This window comes from Lycium ferocissimum, chromosome 4, assembly GCF_029784015.1.
Source record: "Lycium ferocissimum isolate CSIRO_LF1 chromosome 4, AGI_CSIRO_Lferr_CH_V1, whole genome shotgun sequence".
NCBI lineage: Eukaryota > Viridiplantae > Streptophyta > Magnoliopsida > Solanales > Solanaceae > Lycium > Lycium ferocissimum.
The window spans coordinates 8,715,913-8,733,847 of NC_081345.1; the positions used below are offsets into that span (position 1 = coordinate 8,715,913).

At 35.0% G+C, this 17,935-nt stretch overlaps 1 protein-coding gene across 2 annotated transcripts; it reads left to right on the forward strand.

Moving 5' to 3' along the window:
• Positions 1-6,624: 6,624 nt before the first annotated feature.
• On the forward strand, positions 6,625-16,280 carry LOC132051507 (eukaryotic translation initiation factor 5B-like). Of its 2 annotated transcripts, none has more exons than XM_059442617.1 (12): positions 6,625-6,782; positions 7,268-9,875; positions 9,979-10,086; positions 10,164-10,267; positions 10,387-10,477; positions 10,559-10,669; positions 10,807-10,872; positions 12,035-12,094; positions 13,211-13,768; positions 15,042-15,161; positions 15,386-15,505; positions 15,599-16,280. In XM_059442617.1, exons 2-12 carry the CDS (start codon positions 7,341-7,343, stop codon positions 15,662-15,664), a joined length of 3,939 nt encoding a protein of 1,312 aa, XP_059298600.1. In that variant the 5' UTR covers positions 6,625-6,782; positions 7,268-7,340; the 3' UTR covers positions 15,665-16,280. The 2 variants fall into 2 exon arrangements, with proteins under 2 accessions (XP_059298600.1, XP_059298601.1); XM_059442618.1 differs by having other exon boundaries at positions 6,632-6,782; positions 7,341-9,875.
• Positions 16,281-17,935: the final 1,655 nt, after the last annotated feature.

Genomic DNA, 17,935 nt, shown 5'->3' on the forward strand with positions numbered 1-17,935 from the left:
TTTCTTTGATTTTTAATCTTCTCAAAATACCTGATTTTTAAATAAGTTGATAAATGTGAAAATTATATTTCTTATAAGGCATGTAAATAAAGAAAAGAATGTCAAGAAATGTTAACTTTTTTATGGGTATACGCTTAACAAACTTAAATATGAATTTATCTTTGAACATTTATAAGTATCTAACTTTTTATTTTTTATTAAAGAGTTAAATTTTTGGTGTTTCATAATTTTCACCTTCTTTAAATCAGGAAAGAGAACCAACAAACATAAAAAAAAATTAAATTTTATAAAATCCCTTTTACCACTTCTTCCAACAGTTAACATATAATTAATAGAGAGTCACAAACATCAAAATATTTTTCGAATTGAAAATTTTGTAGACAACAATTTTCACTTTTTTTATGTTCGCTGCATATTGCTCACTTTAGACATAACTTAAGAACTCCCTAAAATAAAATAGAAATATAAAATTCATCCTAAGTGGTGTAAATCACATTACATATAGCTTGTATTTTATTCAAAAGCACTAGAAAACATACCTTTTTACAAAATTCACAAAAGTATGTTGTAGCAACAAAAAGAAACCATAAATTTAATTGCTATTCTGGCTAACTTTCGTTTTCTTCATATATACTTCCGTAAACTGGCAAGAGGTTAGCTAAACATACTAATTAAATAAACACAAAAAATGAGATTTTTATAAATTTAATAAATAAGCAATTATAGGGGGAGGAGAGGAACCTTAGAATTAAAACATTCAAAATAACTAATGAAATCTCTTTTACCACTTCTCCCAAGAGTTAACAAATAACTAATTGAGAGTCACAAACATCAAGATATTTTTCGAATTGAAACAACAATTTTCACTTTTTTTGCTCGCTGCATATTGGTCGTTTTAGGCATAACTTAAGAACTCCCTGAAATAAAATAAAAATATAAAATTCATCCTGATTGGTGTAAATCACATTACATATAGCTTCTATTTTTTTTCAAAAGCACCATAAGCACATACCTTTCTACAAAACTCACAAAAGTATGTTGTAACAACAAAAAGAAACTATAAATTTAATTGCTATTATGGCCAACTTTCATTTTCTTCATCTACTTCTGCAAACTGGCAAAAGGTTAATTAACTAAACATACTAATTAAATCAACACAAAAAATGAGATTTTTATAAATTTAATAAATAAGCAATTATAGGGGAAGGTCAGGAACCTTAGAATTAAAACATTCAAAATAACTGATGAAATCTCTTTTACCACTTCTCCCAACAGTTAACAAATAACTAATTGGGAGTCACAAACAACAAGATATTTTTCGAATTGAAAATTTTGTTCTCAAAATTGTGCAGACAACAATTTTCACCTTTTTTTGTTCGCTGCAAATTGGTCGCTTTAGGCATAACTTAAGAACTCCCTGAAATAAAATATAAAATTCATCCTGAGTGGTGTAAATCACATTACATACAGCTTCTATGTTATTCAAAAGTGTCAGAAACACATACCTTTCTACAAAACTCGCAAAAGTACAGAGTAACAACAAAAAGAAATCATAAAAATAATTGCTATTCTGGCTAACTTTCGTTTTCTTCATCTACTTCTGCAATCTGGCAAGAGGTTACCTAAAACGCACTAACTAAATAAACACAAAGAATGAGATGTTAATAAGTTTAATATATAAGCAATTATAGGAGAGGAGAGAAACCTTAAAACACATAAATAAATATTAAGAAATATAAAAAACCAATAAACTACCCATAGGTTTTGGAGCGGCAGTTTCTTGCACTATGCTTACAACATAATGCCTCGGCATTTGATCAAGTGGCTGGTCATGGTAGCACAATTAAAGCACATGAAATGTGAATTGATGAATTTAAAAAAGCCAGCACGAGTAGCCTTGCACCTATAAGAAAATAGAAAATTACCATTATTTCTAATGGAAGAAACAAAAATATCTATACGTTAAATATTTAACAGAGAACAAAAAGGCATAAAATAAAATTCACTTACATATCAAAGCAAGCTGAAAGATGTGGTTGTATGCGTGTATATATATACAGGAGCCCAAGGTTTATTGATCAAAAATCCTTTTAAATTTCATAATACTGAATTGAAAAGAAGGCAGAGCTTTCCATTTTCCAAATTAATGGGCAAAAACTGTTTTTTCCTGTGTTATGAATTCATTATACGCGGGCTTTAATTTCGAGGGAAAATCAAACGGCTCTTTGAGCCTTAAAGATGTTGTGCTTATAATTTTCTTTATTGCTCAATTCAATTTATTTAATTAGTATAGATATTGTTGGTTGTTAAATAGGTAGATTGAATGATAGGAGTGAAACACAATAAGTGATAGTTAATATGGAGCAAATGCAAAAGTTAGTAACGTAAAATATTGATTGAAGAATTCTTTTAAGTGATTTTAACTCTTTTTTTTAATAGCACATAGGTGAAGAATAATAGAAGAAGTGCCAAAAAAAAGATAAAAAAGATAAAGGCCAGTGGAGGTCATAGATAGGTGTCACATTACCTTATCTATGCCTAGCTTTATATTATACGGAATAGGGCCTAAAATGCCCTTGAACTATGGGATTTAGTACAAAAATGTCCTCTATTTATCTTTTCGCTCTAAAATGCCCATGCCATCAACCTATTGGGCCTAAATAGCCCTTATTTTTAACGGCCCCTTGACTGTAGGGGCATTTTAAAGCGCAAAGTTAAACGGACGGCATTTTTGTACCAAATCCCATAGTTCGAGGACATTTTAGGCCCTTTAATGTTTTTTTAAAAAAAAAAAAACTCTCTCTCTCTCTACACTCACCAGCACACCCAACCGCTTGGACCCATTCTCTTCTGTCTTCCATTTAGTCTTCTTCACCCCTCCCTCCTCCAATATTTTCTCTAATTACTTATTTGTTTGCTGATTTTTTAAAAGTAAACCGTTTAATTATGCAAAATTATTTTGATTATAACCAAAATAATTAAATTAGTTTGAGTTTGAATCTGATCCTAAGTTTTTATTTTTTATTTTTTATCATTTACTTAATTATCTAAGCTTCTTGTTTTAACGAAGTAAAATATTAATTTTTTTTTGGTAAAAAAATATTATTTATTAATTATAAGTTGGATTATAAATTAATTAAATAATTATTTTCACTATTTATAAATTAATTAAATAATTATTTTCACTATTTAATCTTTAAAAATTCCAATAAATGCCTTTAAAATTATACCGTGTGAATTGTATATACCTGAAAATATAAAATGTATATATTTGCTAATTATTATGATTTTAAGGTATATACCGTGTGAATTGTATATACCTAACAATATACAATGTATATATTTTCTAATTATTATGATTTTAAGGTATATACCATGTGAATTGTATATACCTGACAATATACAATGTATATATTTTCTAATTATTATGATTTTAAAGGCTTTTATCTGAATTTTTAAAGATTAAATAGTGAAAACAATTATTTAATTAATTGTATAAGCTAACTTATAATTAATATTTTATCCGTTAAATCAAGAAGCTTAGATAATTAAGTAAATAATAAAAATTTAGGATCAGATTCAAACTCAAACTAATTTAGTTATTTTGGTCATAATCTTAATAATTTTACATACTTAAACGGTTTACTTTTAAACAATTAGCAAACAAATAAGTAATCGGAGGAAATATTGGAGGAGGGAGGGGTTGATGGGAGGGAGAAGACTAAAATGGAAGAGAGGAGAATGGGTCAAAGGGGGTTGGTGGGCTGGTGAGTAGGGCTGTTATCGGGCAGATAATTATGCTAAATGGTTTGGCTTATCGGTTATGGACTTTTAAATGTACTAATTCACTAGCCAACCGATAAGGTATCGGTTGATTCGGTATCGGGTTAATAATTATCGGACGGTTATCAGACGGTGTCTTGATTAAATTATATAACAACTAACACTTTACAATACCTTAGCAACAAAGTAAAGTCTGGACATTAGATACCATAGGCAACAATTAATTTAAGGAAAAACTAAACAAAGGGAAAATTACTGCAAGAACTTGTTTCAGATGCGATCTCAGCCGAAACATGGTGATCTCTTTATATTAATCACTCGTCAATCAGCAATTTTGGGGAAAAAATCATCATTTGCTGCATCGGTGCATAAACACTTTTAAGAAGATGAAAATGAAGAAAACCCAAAGCTTAAAAAAGGATGTGATATGCTACAAGATCAGATGGTAGTGCATGTATTTGAATTCATTATTGAACTCTACAGAATAGGTGGATCAAACTTTATAAGCATATAGCCCACAAACAAGGTTAACATCAAAAAAAAAAAGGTAAAACCAAACAAATATAAAAATTCAACATTATTGTTTAAGAAGAATCAGACATTATGTGAATAACCCAAGCGCAGCCACTCTCTCTTAATGGGGCTGGGGATTTAGCTTTAGGGTTTATAATAAATATTTGGCTTAAGTCATAGATAGACCCTCGAACTTGTCCAGAAATTCCACTTAGACCCTCCTACTGTGACCCCTACCACCTGAACCCTTCAACACCACTTTTACTGTGCCATTTGGACACATTTCACTACACGTGTTTTACACTCTCTAAAGGAGCGTGACATTTTGATTCTAAGGACAGGTGTCAATAAAGGGGGCAATTTTCACTCAACTTCATCTCCTTCACCCGTAGACACCTTCTCCCCCAAAAACAACACTTTCTTCATTTAATCCACCATCCGCACCTTAATAAATCTATCAAATCAATGTTCTCTAATTACCCAATAGAATACTTAAGGAATGTTAATGTCACTATCCGGTGGTGGCACCGCGGTTACTCCGACGATTAACGATGATGGTTCAAAGAGCTTTTTGGGTATATTTTTGGCAACCGATTTTTTTTAATTCTCTTTAATTTTTTAGCTTTCTTGATTTCGTGTGTATTCTGATAAATTTTGGAGTTTAATTGGTGAGTCTATGATTTTGAAGGCAGCTGGGTTGGTGGTTTATGAAAAATAGCAATTTCGGATTTCTTTCTCCTTTTCTGCTCTTTGTGCCACCACCACTACATTTGCTTCACTGCTAACACAATCTTCTTGTTGCCATGGCCAAAAAGGTAGGTAACCCCTGGTGTTTGTTGCCGGAAAAAATGGAAATGGCCGAAAAAAATGGAGATAGCCGTTTTTTTAGGACCCAGATGTTTTTTTTTAGAACGAAACAAACCATGGACCAGATAATTCTCATAGAAAGAAGCAATAATCAATATTTGAGGGAACATAAGTAATGATATACCATGATTTAATTGAGGTTTGGTCATGGAGGAAACTTCAAATGGTAGCATTGATAAATGTGGTGGAGCCATCGAAGATACAGTGAAAAAATGCAAAAATTGTATTTTGGGTAATTAAAGAGAGATTTGAATCATTAAGAAGAGAAGAATTGGCAAAAGAAACCGGAAAACGGCGATGCTACAGTGAAGAGCCGATAAATTATTTTAATTATACAAAAGCTTATTTAATTAATTGTTTGGAATTAAAAAGGCCACTTGTCTTTTATTTATTGGATTCTTTGCCACATCAGCGCGTGTGTACTACACGCATAGCACTTTGTTGATTCTTTAAGCGAGAGGAGTCTAAGTGACACAGTAAAAGTGGTATTGGAGGGTTCAAGTGGTAGGGGTTTCAGTAGGAGGGTCCAAATGGATTTTATGGACAAGTTTGAGGGTCTATCTATGACTTAAGCCTAAATATTTTAATACCTAGGGGTAAAAATGTAAGTTTGATAATTCTTAACGGGTTAACGGTTTATCCAATAAGAAAATTGAGTAATCTGTCTCTCGCATCGATAAACCGTTAACCATAAAATTTCAATCCGTTCACCGACCATTAATCCGATAACCCGATACCAGTAAGCCAATTTTGCGGTTGGGTTATCGGTAACAGTTTAGAATTTTGCGGTCGGGTTATCGGTAACGGTTCGGTTTTGAACAGCCCTACTGGTGAGTGTAAAAAGAGAGAGCGCTTTTTAAAAAAAATGGAAAAGGCCTAAAATGCCCTCGAACTATGGGATTTTGTACAAAAATGCCGTCCGTTTACCTTTGCACTCTAAAATGCCCCTGCAGTCAAGGGCCCGTTAAAAATAAGGGTAATTTAGGCCCAATAGGTTGACGGCAGGGCATTTTAGAACGAAAAGATAAACGGAGGACATTTTTGTACCAAATCCAATAGTTCAGGAGCATTTTGGGCCCTTTTCCGTATATTATATATATAGATTTGTTGCCAAATATTAGATAATAGGCAATAATTGCGTTGTTTTCTTATACTCCCTTCGTTTTAATTTACGTGACACTTTTCGCTTTTTGAGAGTTAATTTGACTAAACTTTAAAGCTAAATTGGATTAGATTAACGTAATAGTTTAAGATTAAAATTTATATATTTGAAAACTACATGAAAAGTACTGTAATTTGCAACTTTTCTCATATCAATTTGATGAAAAAATACATCTTAAAATATTAGTTAAAATTTACACAGTTTAAATCTCGAAAAACGAGAAGCGCATAAATTGGGATGGAGGAAGTAATTATTTTGGTGCAGAAGAAATGAATAAGTGAAATAATGTTTAGATTATTTTGATACATTTTGAAAGTTAGGAAAGAGGGTCAAATATTGTATTCTTTCTGCATATAAAAATTAGGGTATTCTTTCTTCTCACATATATCACACCTTTCTTTCTTCCATATTCTTTTGTTTATCATCGGCCGATTCCTCTCTCTCTTCAATCCTTCAGGTAATACCGACCCTCCTTTTCATGCCACTTCACGCACCTTCTTATAATCGCGTTTTTTTTAATATGAACTCTCTTTGTCTAGTTTTATAATTGGGTAATGATTTTTAGACGTGTTGATGAAGATGGAATTAAAGGTACATGTATTTTTAAACAGATTAGATCTAGGTCTGTTAATTGTTGCTAATGTATTGGAGTTTTGCTCAGTCTTTTGGTCAACTAACTAAATAATTATCAAATCTGTATACCTACTTCCATTATAAGTGGTAGTGAGAATTACATTTATTGGACCATTTGTCTATATAGTAGTGAAAATGAGGGTTTTATTACGTATTATTAGATTTTTGCTTGTTAGATTAGTTAGTGATTAAATATTAGTATTAGATGATATTATACTTTGATTTCTTTATAGGAGAGGACAAATCTCTTTTTTGTTTGTTTTATTAGCTTTCTTCTTAATTTGAGTCTCTCTTTTTATTTGGATGTAGGGTTTTGGAGCTTTGTTTCGATTTCTGTGTTTCTCTTGAACTAATACATACATACATTTGCCGAAACAACTAGATGGGGAGAAAGAAGGGAACAGAACACGAGGAAGAGAACCCCGAAGCTGCCAAGCAGGTCGGTGGTGGAGGGAAGTCGAAGAAGAAGAATAGGGTGATTGACGACGATGAGTACTCTGTTGGGACTGAATTGTCCGAAGAACCTACGGTTCAGGAAGAGACAGCACCGGCTTTTGGTAAGAAGAAAGGTAAGAAGGGCAATAAGTCGGGGGTTAAAGACGATGGTGACAATGACGATGAAATGGACGAGAAGCCGGTCAAGCAGGGTGGTGGTGGAGGGAAGTCGAGGAAGAAGAATGTGGTAGTTGATGATGATGAATATGCTATCGGGGCAGACGTATCAGAAGAGCCGGAAGAAAAAGTTGCACCGGCGATGGCAGGTGGTAAGAAAAAAGGTAAAAAGGGAAAGAAGAGTGCGACTAGTTATGGAGTACTTGGAGAGGATGACGATGTAGAAGACAGGTTGGATTTAACGAGGGATAGTGACCAAGAGGATGAAGGCATTGCCCAATTCTCTGGGAAGGCGAAGAAGTCTAGTGTGTTTTCTACAGCTTTTGACACAATTGGTGATGAAGATGAAGAACCAGTGGTTGCTGGTGAGGGGAAGAATTCATTTAGTGTGGCGCTTCTTGATGAAGAAGAGGAGGCGACAGAGACAGTTGAAGACGATGATGATGTGCCAGAACTTATTTTTGCAGGTAAAAAGAAGTCATCTAAGAAGAAGAAAAAAAGTGCTGTCAGCATGACTGAAGCCAATGTTAAGGAAGAAGCTGAACCTGAAGAAGCGGATGATAATAAAAGCAAAAAGCAGGAAAGAGATGTACCAGAAACTTCTAAGAATAAAACCAAGAAGAAAAAGGGTGGCCGTACAACAGTACAAGAAGATGAGGATGAGATTGACAAGATTCTAGCAGAGCTTGGTGAAGGAGCAGCTCCTGCTCCTGCTCCGGAGGTGCAGCCTGAGTCAAAAGATAGTAAATCTAAGAAGAAAAAGGCCGGTAGAACAGCTCAAGAGGAGGATGACATCGACAAAATTCTGGCAGAAATTGGTGAAGGGCAAGCTACATCTGCACCTGCTCCTGCTTCTCTTCTACAAGAGGAGAAAAGTCAACCAGGCGATGATGCTGCTGAGAAGGAGGAAGCAGTTGAAGAAGGAGCTGTTGAGTCTGCTGCTGCAAAGAAGAAGAAAAAGAAGAAGGAGAAGGAAAAAGAGAAAAAGGCAGCTGCAGCTGCAGCAGCTGCCTCTAGTGTGGAGGAAGAAACAAAAACTGATGCAAAAGGAAAATTGGGAGATAAGAAACAGTCGAAGCAGGTTAAGGAGATGCAAGAGAGACTCAAAAAGATGAAGGAAGCTGAAGAAAGGAAGAAGAGGGAAGAAGAGGAAAAGTTAAGGAAGGAAGAAGAGGAACGTCTTCGCCTGGAAGAACTGGAAAGACTTGCAGAAGAGAAGAAACGTTTGAAAAAGGAGAGAGAGAAGGAAAAGCTCTTGAAGAAGAAACAAGAGGGAAAACTGCTTACAGGAAAGCAAAAGGAAGAAGCTCGAAGATTAGAAGCAATGAGAAAGCAATTTCTTGCTAATGGTGGGACACAGGCACTCCCCATTGGGGAGAATAAGAAAGAGACAACCAAACGGCCAATTTATCAAAAAAAGAAGTCGAAGCCACAAGCTAATGGAAAATCCCAGGAAGAGTCTGTTGAAAGCTCAGAAGTTAAAGAACAGCAGCAGGAGCTGGTGTCTGAGGTTGACTCCGTGGAAACTGAGAAGGTTGAGGATGTGGATTCGACAATTACAGAGGAGAAGTCAGAAATAGCTGATGCAGAAGAAAATGAAGCTGAAGAAGAAGAAGATGATGAGGAATGGGATGCAAAAAGTTGGGATGATGCTGATCTGAAACTGCCTGGTAAGAGTGCTTTTGAAGACGAGGAGGTAGATTCAGAACCGCTGCCTATAACTAAGAAAGAGATTAAGGTTGCAAGTTCAACTGCAGCAACTCTCCCTGTTGCTGTCAAGTCGGTGATTCCTACTCAAAAAGCGGCTGCAACTGTACCAGGTGTACTGAAGAATGACCAAGGTAGGAAGGGTGACCCTGAGGATAGCGTTGCAGAACAAAACAAGCAGAAAGGCAGTCCTGAAGAACCCCAGAGTGAAGACAATCTCCGGTCTCCTATTTGCTGTATTATGGGGCATGTTGATACTGGTAAAACCAAGCTACTTGATTGCATACGAGGCACTAATGTTCAAGAAGGTGAAGCTGGAGGGATTACTCAGCAGATAGGTGCAACTTACTTTCCAGCTGAGAATATACGCGAGAGAACTAAGGAGCTCAAAGCTGATGCGAAGCTGAAGGTCCCTGGTTTGTTGGTCATCGACACTCCTGGACATGAATCTTTCACGAATCTGCGTTCTCGAGGTTCAGGTTTATGTGATATTGCAATTTTGGTTGTTGACATCATGCATGGACTAGAACCACAGACCATAGAATCACTTAATCTTCTGAAGATGCGGAATACAGAATTTATTGTTGCTCTGAATAAGGTGAAGATAATCTATATTGATGCACTTTTCGATGGTGTTATTTTGATTGTATTCTTTTATTTTCAGTTGCTTAATTTGTTTCATTGATATTATCGTAATATAGGTGGATAGGCTTTATGGATGGAAAGTTTGTAAGAATGCTCCCATTGTGAAGGCGATGAAGCAACAGTCCAAAGATGTTCAGTTTGAATTTAATAATAGGCTTACTCAGGTTCTTTTAAATTCCCGAGTTAACAATTCCTCAATTAGTGGATCTTATCTCAATAGAATTCTGTTCAATTGTTACAGGTTGTTACCCAGTTCAAGGAACAAGGTATAAATACAGAATTATACTATAAAAACAAAGAAATGGGGAAGGACACTTTCAGTATTATACCAACTAGTGCTATTAGGTTTGTATGTTTGTGTGTATATTCCCCTCTCTTTTTTCTTGGGGCGTCCATCTAGCACTTCGTGAGACTGTTGATTTTAGCTAAATATGTTGATTCTGTGGATCTTATTGATGTAACAGTGGCGAAGGTATTCCTGACATGCTGTTGTTACTTGTTCAATGGACACAAAAGACAATGGTTGAGAAACTTACTTACAGCAACGAAGTCCAGGTATGATATTCACATGATATCATTGCCAATTAAATAGAAATTCTCAATATGGGATGATTAACTGTTGTTACTCTTTGGCAGTGTACGGTTTTGGAGGTTAAGGTTGTTGAAGGTCATGGAACAACCATTGATGTGGTTTTGGTTAATGGTGTGCTTCATGAAGGAGATCAAATAGTCGTTTGTGGCATGCAGGCATGGAAGTCTCCCCTTTTTCTGTCCATTTTTTAGTCTTTAGGGAGCCAAAACTTCATTGCAATGTTCAGATCCTCCATCACAGTGATGGTCTAACATTATAATACTGCCCTTTTCCTACTTTCTTTTGTGTGTAGGGACCTATTGTTACCACAATCCGAGCATTACTGACGCCTCATCCCATGAAGGAACTCCGAGTAAAGGTATTGAACTACAAGTTTCTTTAGCCACTCCAATTTACCTGTTTTGCATCAAAACATCTCTAACCTACTTATCAAAAATAAAATCTCTTAGCTCAGTTCAACTCCATAAATTTTCCCAAACTTGCATGGGATTGAGTAGTAGCAGTTGTTGTTAGTTCAATTCCTTATATAATTATAAAAACAAAAAGGAAGCTATTTGTCCAGTATGTATCATAAAAAGTAAAAAGGAGAAAAAAAAAAAAAAGAGGAGGGTGCTTGATGAGTGTGGGGAATTAATAACTGTTGGGCTAAAAAGTCGAAGTATATACGTTGCAAGTATTCAGTCCTTTTGTTTCTAAGTTTATATTATTTTCATCATTGATCCTTAATTGTGAAAGGTTGTGCAAGATCATGAGGATGTTCAAATAACCTAAATTTTGGTCATGACTAGTAGCTCTGTTTGAACTCTTAACGTAGATCATATGCTGGTAATATCTAGCCTGGGCTTATAAAGGTAACACACTGTGCTAGAGTTGTTAGGTTTCTCAACGCCAAATGTGGCTTACAAAAACTTAAAGGTTTTTTTTTGTGTGGGGCCTCTAGCTCAAGAGTTTTGTGGCTGTATGGACAGTAGAGTTTTATGAAATCAGTTGTTCTTCTGTTCCTTCTTTTAAATTAGTGATAGGTATCACTACCTGCTTTGTTTGGACCTCTGTCTTCTGAGTTATGTAAATCATTTCAAGCTTGTAGATCCTTTCATGGAGATAGGGTTGTTGAGCTCCTACATTACTCCTAGATTGCTGATATACATAGACACACTTGCATTTTGGCTTTTTGCCACTGAGAATTTTCTCTGAACAAAAGAAACAGAAGATCAGAAATTCGCTGTGACACTTCCAGATTTGTGCTCAAATTCCAACTGCCCCTTTTTAGAATATGCTTTTCCCACAATCAAGGGACCCACATTAATTCTACTTTTCCGAACGTGGGACGCAAGTCTGCAGATTCAGTTATGTCCTTGTCTATGTTTGTGCTTTTGGACCTTGTGGTCCATGGAGCATGAAAACAATCTGAAGAATGAAGCGATTGTCGTGTTTATTTCTTTGGTTTTATCTGCTATGGCATTTATGTAATGAAGTACTGATGAAAGTGCCGTCTCTTGTTTGGGAAAAATCCTTTTCAGGGAACATATTTGCATCATAAGCAAATCAAGGCTGCCCAGGGTATAAAGATTACCGCTCAGGTAATTATCATCTACTTGTAAATCTGTGAGCTCATTTCTGGTCAGTCTTAGGATCAAGCTTAGAAAGTCTATTGAGTATGAAACTTAATACAGAGGCTCAGAAGTGGATTTTATTTCGACTGTATGTAGTTTTGAATCTCAGTTTAATTTGTAGTTAGAATCAGATGATGCTATGTTTGGGTGCCTAATTTCTTTTGAGAAAAAAAAATAATTAGCATTAGTTTTTCTAGGATCTATCAAGCTGAGTAAGGTTTGATCTACTGGATATAACTTTTGAGTCCTGATTACTGTTGGAAGTCAAATAACTTTTCATAAATATTTGGAGGAAGCTTTGTAATTGCACAAAAAATGTTAAGTGGAGGAGCAATCTCTTTGCATGTACACCTCTTTCCTTTTTCTATTATCTCTTGTCAGGATGGTTAAATTTGTGCAAGAGGATTAGAAGGTTATTCTAATTTGGGGACAGATAGTCTTTTCTTTTCTTTTTCTCTGTTCATGATGTCCCTGAATATATCAATTCTGCTCAGAATTTCTGATATTCCTAAGTTGGATATTACATGGTGCCTTTGGATTAAGTTCTCTTGGAAAAGCTGTACAATATCATCCTATTTTGACCTGGAATAGTTGGTAAGAAATCCAATGGCTGTTCTTGTTTCCGTCCCAATTTAAGTTTCTTAGTTTGACTTGGCACAAAATTTAAGGAACAAAAAGATACTTTTGTATCTTGTGGTCCTAAATTAAAGATGTGTGTAATGTACTAAAGTGTCCTTTGAATCTTGTGGTTTTAAACTTGCTAAACTTGCCAAGTAGGATCTTTGAATTGCCAACTTACTAAATGTAGAAAGAGGCACTCCTATTGGGACAGACCAAAAAGGTAAGTGAGACACTTAAATTGGGGCGGAGGGAGTAATTGTTACTTCAATGAAATTTGACTTGGAAGTCCAACTAGCGAACCATAACCTGAGAGTCCCTTGCATGAGTATTGATATTTTCTGTTACTGATGTGATGCTGTCACAATTTACTATTTTGGTATTGATTCAGTGGTGGTCTTCCATGAATAAGTAAGACTGAGAGATTTCTCCTTTTCCCCCTTGGCTCTTTTTATTCTTCTTCAGGGCTTTGAGCATGCAATTGCTGGTACTAGTCTATATGTTGTGGGGCCTGATGATAATTTGGAAGATATCAAAGAAGCAGCTATGGAAGATATGAAGTCAGTGATGAGCCGGATCGACAAAAGTGGAGAGGGAGTATATGTTCAAGCATCTACACTTGGATCATTGGAAGCTTTGCTGGAATTTTTGAAGACCCCAGATGTAAGCATACCTGTCAGTGGGATCGGCATAGGCCCTGTGCATAAAAAGGATGTCATGAAAGCTAGTGTTATGCTTGAGAAGAAGAAAGAGTATGCAACAATCTTGGCCTTCGACGTGAAAGTGACACAGGAAGCTCGGGAACTTGCAGATGAGGCTGGTGTCAAAATTTTTATGGCTGATATTATTTATCACCTGTTCGATCAGTTTAAAGCCTACATTGACACTATCAAGGAAGAACAAAAGAAGGAAGTTGCTGAAGAAGCAGTCTTCCCCTGTGTGCTCAAGATTGTACCAAATTGTGTCTTCAACAAGAAAGATCCAATTGTTCTGGGAGTTGATGTTCTTGAGGGCATTGCCAGGGTATTAACTTGTCTTGTCTATTGTTTCATGATTCTTTCATTTCAGTCACCAACTTGATTATAAAAAAGAAAAAGAAAAATAGAAGGTAATGGAATCTCTACATTACATTTGGGAAAAAGGAAAACCTGCTTGTTTGCACATCAACAGTACAAATAAAACTAGATGATCAACATTTAGTGGGTTCCGCTGTACTATCAGGTCGTCTCTAATTTCATACTTCCATACGGTTGGGGAAAGGGATCTTGCATACTCGCATTGATTTCTCGTTAAATATGCAACTTCTTGGTATATAACCTTGTTTGAGACATAGCTGTTCTGACATAAACAAACTTTGGACAATCCGTATGTCTGTAGACTGTTTATATTTGTTTGATGAAACTATGCTGTTGTGAAATTCCAAGAATTGGTGTTTTCTAGGCTACATCTTTTATTCATTTTAAAGTAATATATAGACTTTATTATCAAAACTACTAATATACTATTAAATTATTTGGAGTTTCTCTGTAATGTTTTTACTGAACTTTCTCCTTTTCACTGGACTGCTAGCACTTGTGAAATTTATGTTCGTATGTATCTGTTCTCTCTATAATTCTTTCTTAAAATTGAGAATCTTGATTATCTAATAAGGTTCCATCAGAGTTGTTGTCGGGTATGATTAGAACTTAGCTTTCTTCTGGTTATTATTATCACTGAGTTCTCTGCTTTCAAAAGGTTTTGAGCATTCTTCATTTACACCATGATTTTGCATCTCCAAAGTAAGGTTTTTATTTACGAGATTTGTAAGGTTTTTATTTACGAGATTTGGTCCTTAGGTAAACATTTTTAAGTTCACAGGCAGATTTCATTGTACGTGTCCTATTTCCATTTTTCGTCCATTATTAATTCTGTCATTCTTCCTCTAGAACTTTTGCCTGATGAGCATCTAACATAGAGTTCAAGTCTTGTTTGCTTGCTCGCATGTCTCTTTGGTTAGTTATAGTTTAGATATTCCTGCACAATTTAATTGTAGTGTGTAACATTGTGGTTCTCTCTCGTTTTACCTTCTCCACACATTTTATAATATATTGTTTATTGAAAACTTGCAATGACTTAAGTTGAAGGGTTTACCTTGATTACACACTGTTTATGCTGGCAATAGTAGCACTCTACTATTTGCTCTTTTACAGTTAATAAAAATTCTAGCACTCTTCAATTCTCCTTTCTATAATCATCCATGGACTGCAACCTTTTCATGTATATTCTGGTCCTCATTGTTCTGATTTAATTTGAACAGATCGGAACTCCAATATGTATTCCTCAAAAGGACTTCATTGATATAGGTCGTCTTGCGTCCATTGAGAACAACCATAAGCCTGTTGACTCTGCGAAGAAAGGCCAAAGGGTGGCCATTAAGGTATAAAGTGGTTGAGACTTCGTAAATTTTGTCACAGATTGGTTAGAATTTTGATCTATTTTCTTTCTTTATTACCTGTTTGTAGAATGTAGGATTGATGTGTAATAGTTTCTCTTGATTCCCAATATCATCATTGTAAACTAACGTTTTTCAGGAGTTCTAAGCAATTGATTTGGTCTTTGCTTATATACCCATGAGGTCTCACTCCTTGCACATGTTTACAGATAGTTGGATCTAACTCTGAGGAGCAACAGAAGATGTTTGGCAGGCATTTTGAAATGGAAGATGAGCTTGTCAGCAAAATTTCAAGGAGGTCCATTGACATACTCAAGGCCAATTTCCGGGTATGTAGAGTTTTGGGTGAAGCTCCCTTAACACGTACTCTTTTGTTTAAGCAAATGTCTAGTTTTGCTCACTGCTTCTTTAACCTTCTACAGAAAGACCTATCAGTTGAGGATTGGAGACTTGTCATGAAACTGAAGACCCTCTTTAAGATACAATGAGGCAGGTTCTTTGCAGCTTTCAAAGGAGTTGGTTCTTGGGATTCCGGTAAGCAGCAAGCAGTTCATCGAGCAATAAGTGGTGATTTTACCCGAAACGAGGAGTTTGGAGTCAAAATAGAGCACACGTCAGGGACAGATGAGCAGAAGTGAAGTATGCAAGTGGCGTTGGCTGTTGCAATTGATTTCCTTTTGTTGGTACTCCGAGCATTTTGTATATGGCGTTTTTGGTTCTGAATTGAAGGAGCGTAGAATTGTGAGAATTTTTGCAGCGTTGACCAATGACAGAGAGGAGTGTGTTGCACGGGGGCATGAAAGATGGCAACACGTTTTTTGTGATACAGAAATGTGATTTTGATATACAAAAACGCGAAAGATTATTGGTTGACTGTTGGCTAGTGCTTCTTCCAATATTAATAATTCCTTTCTATAGATATACTACTATTACTCAGGAGTAAGATCTCTTCTAATATAAGTTAGGCTTCTTTAGAGTGATGCAAAAAAGCCTTGTAATATACAAAAGAGGGCGGTGAATCTAGATACAAAACATATCTTTCATTCCTGAATTTTTCTTCTCGTAGATTGTTAAGGTTACTTAAGAGAGCATCACATTTGTCAAGGGATTTGGCTCCTCTCTATTTCTGTTCTCTTAATATTCCCCAAGTTCTTACTTAGATTGGTGACACATGCTATAGGTGAAAATTAATGGCTAAGATTTAATAGATTAATATAATGCCCTATCCATAGTTTAGATTATTAATATTCCATATATTTGCTTTCAAGATTCTAGTATTCCCACAATCTAAGCTACGTATTATCTTGTTCATAATTTTAAAAAAAATTCTCTTCCTACCTTTTACCTACACGTCATATCTGTCTTCAGATTATCTTTTTTGAATTAATATCCCATATGTGTATTTTGCACGTTACTTTCCCTATTATTATTATTATGAAGTTGAATGTCTGCAAATTAAATGGACAGTACTACGATTTTCAATTTCAATTTTAGATTAACTACACGTTTTATTATTTGGGGATTCATTCGGTATCACTTGGTTGTAACAATTTCGATTTTTTTAAAGACTCTATATGTGGTTTAAAACTAAATGAGAAATAAGCAAAACAAAGTTAGTCGATTTAAACACAAAATAATTGTCGATTAACGAAAAAGTACTCGCACTGGTTCCAAATATTACTCTCTCATCTCAATTTATATGATACACTTTCTTTTTTAATCCGTCTGAAAAAGAATGATACATTTCTTTTTACTCTTAATAAAATGATTTTCAACTACATAAATATCTATAGCTTGTTTTTTAGTCCATAAGTTTCAAAATGCATTCAAAATATTAACTCAAAGAGAAATTGAAAGATAAAATGCGAGTAATCAATTAAAAAACCTGAAATAATTATCAGTTAGGGCATTGCATTAATCAGTTAAATCTTAGCTATCAATTTTAACCTATGTCATGTGTCACCAATTCAAGTAAGAACTTCGAGAAAAAGGAGAAAATGAGAAATGGAGAGGAGCCGAATCCCTTTGTGAAGTACTCCATATGTCTCATATTAGTTTTCTAGTTTAGCTTTTCGAGAGCCAAGTTGACTAATTTTCGGAGCTAAATTAGATTAGACTAATTCATTATTCTAAAATTATAATTTAATATTCAAAAACTACACAAAAAATACTACAAGTTGGAATTCTTCTCATATTAATATGGTGAGAAATATCTCCAAATATTGGTGAAAATTTATATAGTTTGAATTTTATAAAAGGAAAGTGGACAAGTAATATGGGACGGAGGGAGTACTTGTTTTTGGGGACTAAACAAGTAGAATAATGATCAACCCCAACAAGAAGAAACTTAAGTTGTTACCACATCAATGATCAACCCCACCCCCTCGCAGTTGCTCAAAGAAGACATCAATGCAGTCGTCATCTTCCATCTCCAGATCATCTGCAGTCTTTGTGGGATCAACCCTCTTTCCATCATAACAGAGCCTACATATTTCATACATGAGATTTTGCCTGTCACAGTAACCAAACATCAACCTTTTTAGGGGAACATCTCTTCTGATTCTGAAAAACACGTCATTTTCCCTTTGGCTCACTACTCTTATAGTTATATACTCTTTTTTCACTTCTTGCTCTGCTGGTGTTTCCATATGGAGTATTTGATAATTCCCCTCACAAGTTACAACGAATAATAATACAATAAGGTAAATGACTAGTGAAGAATGAGGATATTTTATAAGCAACATGCACCTACGCTTATC